The 6,651-nt window shown below is 55.5% G+C and overlaps 1 protein-coding gene across 1 annotated transcript; it reads right to left on the bottom strand.

The window, feature by feature from the left end:
- Positions 1–3,277: 3,277 nt before the first annotated feature.
- On the bottom strand, positions 3,278–6,193 carry SERTAD1 (SERTA domain containing 1). Its single transcript, XM_019751306.2, has 2 exons — positions 6,055–6,193; positions 3,278–4,334 (listed from the first exon to the last, which is right to left on the bottom strand). The coding sequence occupies exon 2, from the start codon at positions 4,332–4,334 to the stop codon at positions 3,618–3,620; it is 717 nt and encodes a 238-aa protein (XP_019606865.1). The 5' UTR covers positions 6,055–6,193; the 3' UTR covers positions 3,278–3,617.
- Positions 6,194–6,651: the final 458 nt, after the last annotated feature.

Genomic DNA, 6,651 nt, shown 5'->3' with positions numbered 1-6,651 from the left:
CAGGGCTAGGGAAGGAGGTAGAAGCTTCTGCTCAGGGACCACGCTCACCCCACCCAGTCTGAGTGAAGCAGGAGCCAGGTCCCACCCAGTGCAGCCAATGGAAACTGATATCTCCCTCACGGCCCATTCTTAATGCTTGCTCCTGCCCCCGGCCCTCTCTACTGAGCTCCAGTTCCAGGGCCTAGCCACCTGGATGCCTCCCCCTGGGTGTCCCCCCACCTCCTTGCACCACTCTGTCCCTCTCTGGCCTCATTGTCAACTGCAGACCTGCTTCTCCTTCTGGTCACCATCCAAGTTGGCCCCACTGTCCCCCAGTCCCCTAGCTAGGTCTCTTCCTAGGCCCTCCTCCATCCCAGTTTATCATTCCCACAGCCAGTCCTCTCTAACGTCTCTCCCTTCCCCGTAGCTGCTCTGTTCCTTCCCAGCCTCCCCTCTGGGCTCCTGGGCTCGTTTCACCTTCCCACGACCATGTCCACCTGGCAGCCAGAAAGATCGCTTTACTGCTATATCCCTTTACCCTAGTGCCTTCAGAGTGAAGTCTCTCATCCAACACCTTGTGTGCCCTGACTCATGCCCACCCCTTCAGCCCCATCACTGACCTTACCACTTTTCCCCTCATTCTAGTCAAACCCAGCAGCTTACAGATACCTGAAAAGGTTGTAGGGTCCCTCACCTCCTAATCCTGGCACATGCTGTTCCCTCTTCCTAGAACACTCTTCCCTCAGAACAACAGCCCTTTGAGGTGGGTACTGTTAGTGTTCTGACTTAGAAATGAGGACCCTGAGGCCCAGAGAAGTTAAATACTTTGCTTAGGGTCACACAGCCACAGAATGGCAATGTTGAGGTTCAAACGCAGGTGGTCTGCTTTTCAAACAATTTCTGCTTTATAGTTCATTGTGTCAATAATCATTAACTAAGCATCATTATACTTCTGCACCTGGACTGCACACCCTAGGTGCTCAGTAAATGTTCATTGGGTGGGTGAATTGGACAGGGGTGGAAGGTGAGCCTTGAAAGGTGCAGGATTCAGATCCCAGAGGACCGGGATAAATTCTGAAGGCCCAGAGCAGGGGAGAAATGTGGTCAGATTTGCGATTGATATAGGGGCAGGCACACAGTAGATACACATACATTTTTTTTTCCTGAATGAGGGAAGGAAAAAAGGAAGGGGGGGAGGTAGGAGAAGGAAATCAAGGACAGAAAAGAAGTGCATGTGTGACGGGGGTCCCTGTGAGTGCCTATGGAGGGGAACTGGCCTGGGGAGTGTCGTGGTGGGAATACACAGAGGCTCTGTGAAAGGCAGCAGCAGTGCCAGAGCTGGCGGCTCAGCAAGGAATGGTGTGGGCCCTGGAATCTGCTGGCCTCCTGGGGTTGAGCCTGAAGGCGGAGGGGCACACCAGAGCCAGGGACCCTGCACAATCTTCCAGGGGTCGACATGGGGAGACTGGGGCAGGTCCTCAGGCATGAGCAGTTCATAAACCTGAGGGCAGCAGGGGAATGGGACCAGGGCTGATGTAGCCCATATGGTGCTTTTATACAAAAGGCATACCCCTTCCCCAAGGCACTTGATCTCCATCTGCTGGCAAACTGTCATAATAAATATGTAAATGCGTGGTGTCTGAGATATGTGTGGTAGTCCCTTAAATATGGAGACTATGTGCAGTGCACAAACTGTGCAACTGTACGCAGAGGCTCTGGGGAGACGGGGCCATCTCTGGCCAAGCCGGCACAGAGGCAGATGGGAGCATCATTGACAGATGGGTTGGCTGTCTGCATCAGTAGGTATTACGATTATCCCCCAATTTGGCACCCAGAGACAGTAGGAACAGGCCCCCAGGGTGTTGTAAACAGAGCATTGCTGATCCGACACTGGGGACTCCTGAACCACTGGACAGATCTCCAAAGAATCTAAGGCAGTGGCATCATAGACCCCTAGACTGGGCACCAGGGGGCATTGCTGAGCTCCACCTAAACTCCCAAGGTCTGGGTCTGGGTCGAAACGGAATCTGAGTCCCATAGCCCAGGGGTTGGAGTCAGGCACCGGAAGACCTTCAGCTTGGACATCAGGTCCCGTCGGGTCATTTCCACTCCCCTCCCGGGGCCGCCTCATCTACCTCCAGAAATGGGTACGACTTCCTCTGCTCCTCCAGGAAGCTCCACTCTGCCCGCCCCTTCCCGGCCCGAGGGGCCCGCCCGGAGTTGCCGGCCTCCCCCAGTTCCACCCGGCTTCAGCCTCCCTTAAGCTTCCGGCCAGAGGGAAGGCGGTGGGGCCCAACGATCCTGGTGGCCCGGTCGGCGTTTTCCCGTTCGAGGCCCAGCCGGCCCCTCAGGTCACCGTCCGGCCCTCAGCTCCTCCTTCTATCCCCCGCCCCTCCCCCACCAGCACCCTGGGCGCTGCCCTGCCCCCACAGCCGCCAGGAAGGACGCCGCCTGGGTCCCGTGCCAGGCCTCTGAGTGTGCGGCCCCTCCCAGCGGGGCCAGGAATGCGGCTGGACCGCGGGGGCGGCGCAGACACCCGGCGCTGAGGCCAGCCCTGTCATACAACACAGGCAGTCAGGCAGGTGGCCTCAGCTCGCCCGGGCCTGGGTTTCTTTTAGAAGGAAAGCAGAATAGCCTGCTGTTCAGTCAAGCCACCAAATCTAGTGGCTTTATTTCTGAGTCAGCCTCCAAGCAGCCCTATCCCCTGCCCAAATTGAGATTTGAAACCCGGAGTGAATTTTATTTTTTAAAACTTGCTGGAGTCTCCCTTTCTGTCACCATTTCCCTGGAGAAGCTGCCTCTCAATACTCCTTGGAGAGGCTCCATCCAGCCTTCAGCTTTATGCTCTTAGTTCTAGCTCATTCTGAAAGCTCCCTTTCCCCTCTCTCCTCAGCCCCCCTAGACTCCAGGCAATGACTAGATTTCCTTATTAAAAAGTGGCCTGGGCCCCTCTGCCACCACCACTACTATGATGTACAGGCACACCAGGGAAACCTGGCTGAATATGTTCTGGGGAGTTTTCTAGAGGGCCAGTTACCAGACCTAATTGTCTGCTTCTGAGACCAATAAAACTGTCAAGTTCATGGTTTGAAACCCACCTCAAGTGATGACTTCCTGGAGCCTCAGTGTGTCAACTGCAAAATGAGGATAATAAAAAAGCCCATCTTGTTATGAGGATTAAATGAGTTAACACATGTCAAGTGCTTAGAGGTATGCCGGATACACAGTCCACGGTCAATCAATGTTAGAGGTTATTATCTCACCCTCGCCTTAACCCAGAGACAAAGAAGCACACAGATTTAAGATTTCCCAGACCTGGTTTTTAATTTCATAAAACTGGTTGGGGTCTCTTCCCACATCTGGGAAAGAGTATCCCAGGCTAAGACCTCCGGGAAGTCAGTCCAGCACTGGGCCTGGTCCAATCACATTCCAGCCACCAGGCCCTATCATTCATGGAAGACTGATCCCAGACTCCTCCCATCAGCCTGAGACAAGGGGACGGAGGTGAAGCTGCCAGGGACTGACTGTCTCTCCGAAGCATCCCTCTCCGTTCTAGAGGAGCCAGCCATGTCTTTTCAAGGACAGTTGGTTCAGCCACCAGGCTGTTTGGTCACCAGACAAACATCGCAGTCCCGGGGTCAGCGCCCCGGCCCTGGTGGCCGCTCCAGTGCCTGTGTGCCCACCAGCACGTCCATGAGGTAGTCCAGCTCAGCCTCATCCAGCTCCGGAGGTTGCTCCTTGACCGGCCCATCCTCAGGCCCAGGTTTGAGGCCCTCAGAGGCTGGTGCCCAAAGTTCACTGTCATACATGGAGGTGTCAATGTCCTCAAACAGGCCCTCGAGCCCATCGTCCAGCAGACAGCCAGTAGCTGGGCCCAACAAATCCAAGGCACCCAGGCCAGGGGGGGCTCCCCCTGTGGGGCGGCCGGGTGGCCCCTCGTCTGCCAAGGGCTGGGGGGCCTGGCTTAAGCCCTCAATATGACTGAGGTCCTCCAGGAGGCTGGCCATGGAGGCTGAGAGGGCAGCGTCTGAACTTGCCAGCAAGTTGTCAGCCATGCCAGGGGCTGCAGGCACACTAGGCACAGGTGGCAGGGAGGCTGTGGGCACCATGGATGCCTGGATGCGCCGCAGCGTGTTCACTACCAGCACCAGGTGCCGCAAGTCTGGCTCACTCTGCCGCAGACTGTGATGAAGCTTGAGCACTGAAAGGTCAAAGAGGGAACTGGAGGCCACAGCCGGGGGTGCCTGTGCCACTGCTGGGTGGCTGGGATCCAGCCACCAGGCGTCCACTGCCAGGGCTTCCTTCTCCTCCTCCTCCTCCTCCCTCTTGCGCTTCAGGCCCTTGCTCAGCATCATCTGTGGGGAGACAAGTTATTGAGTTATGGAAAGCCAATGTTAAGTTCAAACCCTGGTTCTGACTACTGCTGCCTGTGTGATCTTGGGCAAGTCACTTATCCTCTCTGAACCTAGGCTTTCTTAGGAAAACTTTACTATATGAATGATAATAGTCTACTTCCTAGAGTTGTTTTAAGGAATATATGAGATAATATACAAAAACCACTACAACAGTGCCTGGTACATAGCAATTACTCTTATTCATAAGCACTATTATTATTATATTTATATTTCTTCAATGAACCATGTGAATTGTCCAGTATTCAACTTTTTTAACCTATAAAAACAGCTGTTTCACATAGTTTAATCTAATTTTATTGAGTATCTACTATGCATCAGACAATAAACAAATACAGGAAATGTACAGGTGGTGCTAGGAAGATACTAAAAGGTTCTGGGGAGTGGTCAGGGAAGGCTTCTCAGAGGAGATAACATTTGAGTTAAGCTCTCAAGCATGAGGAGTCAGCCATGGAAGAATGAGGGGAAAACAATCCTAGAAGAGAGAACCACAACAAAGGCAAAAAAAAGAGTTGGAGGCAGGATGAGCCTGAACTGAAAAAAGACCAGTGTGTGCCAATTATACCTTAAAAAAAAAAAGACCAGTGTGATCAGCGCAGAGTGGCAAGGTGGGGGTGGGGGGGTGGGAGGGGTGGAGAATAGGGAGAGGCAAGGAGTTTGGATTTTATTGAGTGTGGTGGGAAGTCATTCAGGAGTTTTGAGCAGGAAGGGGAGCGGTGCTGTGAATTGATTAGGTTTCCAGAAGCTCCTCCTTGGCTACTTCGAGGATGGTGGTCGGGGGGGTGTAGGGAGAAAGGGGAGGAGATCTATTCGGAGAGGCTACTGCACTCTTTGGAGCAATGACGGTGGCTTGGAGTAGAAGGTGGTAGTGGACATGGAAGGAAGTTGATCGATTCAGGATTTATTTGGGAGGCAGAGTGGACAGAGCTTGCCGGGAAATCCTGATGGGCACGGGAGTCACTGAGAAAAGTTTGAAGACCCACACTTTCCTTCGGGCGGTGTGTGTGTGGGGGTGTCCCTGGAGTTCTGGACCCCGGGCCCAAGCTTCTTTTTTGAGGAAGACAGCCTGCACGGTCCAGTCCCCGGGCCCTTGCCCAGCAGGACCTTAAGAGTGACTCCTCATACTATTCAGAACTGGGTCCTCGTCTCCTTCCCCGTAGACCCGAGAGTCCGGAACCGCAGGAATTCAGCCCCCACCCCCACTCTAACTCCGCCTCCCGTCCCCGCGCCCCCTAGTGGCCCCAAGCGGGCCTTCCCCCGGGGATTCCAGCCCCTCAGACCCCAGGACCCTGTACACCGCCCCGCGTCCTGGCTGTCGTTCCTGCCTGCCTCCCAGGGCAGTGCAGGCCGGGATCCCCTGTGGGCTGATTTGCCCTCTGGGCCTCCGCTCGCTACCGGAAGGCAGTGGAGGCGGCTCCTCCCGAAGCGGCGGCGGGGGCGGGTGAGTCACGCAGCCGGAGCCAGGGAGCCGGCGCCTCCGCCCCCTTCCCGGGCTGCGGCGTGATTCACCCGGCCCGGCCAAGGCGGGCGGCATTTAGAGGCCCGCGCGTCTCGATCCCGGACCGTCCTGGCACGCACCTGCCGGGCCCGGGGATCGAACCTCCCAAGGACTAAGCTACCGGTACCCCTTCATTCCCCAGGCCCCTTTCCTTCATTTACATACCCAGTTCACCAGCTGCCAATCAGAACGAAGAGGGAGCCACCCGCAGCCAATCAGGAAGCGGCGGCGGCAGCATCACTTGCTAGCTCTCCTTCGGCAACCAGCGCCTGGGTCGCGAGACGTAGTTCTGACTACAGCGCACGACTCCAGGCTCCTGACTCCTCTTAGGTACCGCCCACTACCGTAGCGGCCCCGCCCTACACCCAGGGATTGGCCCTGGACGGTGATGGGCGGAGCCTGTAGGGGGCAGGTTTGAAGGGAGGGAAGGCTGTGTTCAGGGCGCATGCCCGAGCTCCTGCGTAAGGGTAGGATAGAAGGTAGGTGGCTCTTTGCTCTGGCAGGTTGTGGCAGGGAGGGGGTTTTTGCTTATCAAGGTGCAGGACACTCACACCAACGCATGCGCTTGCCAAACTCAGCATTTGAGCTTCTTACACACCCAGCCCCAACAGGGGTCTACACTCTAGGCCAGATAGGCCTGGGTTCAAATTCTGACTCATCACTCACTTAATGTGTGACCCTGGAAAAACGCTTGACCTCTCAACCACACGTAGTCTGTTAAATGGGGATCTTCTTGCCTACCTCTTGAGTTAGGAAAATTAA

The sequence above is a fragment of the Rhinolophus sinicus genome, chromosome 8 (assembly GCF_057876585.1).
Source record: "Rhinolophus sinicus isolate RSI-liver-muscle chromosome 8, RSI-T2T, whole genome shotgun sequence".
Classification (NCBI taxonomy): Eukaryota; Metazoa; Chordata; class Mammalia; order Chiroptera; family Rhinolophidae; genus Rhinolophus; species Rhinolophus sinicus.
The sequence above is the reverse complement of the archived record's forward strand: the minus strand, read 5'-3'. Positions and strand labels throughout refer to the sequence as shown.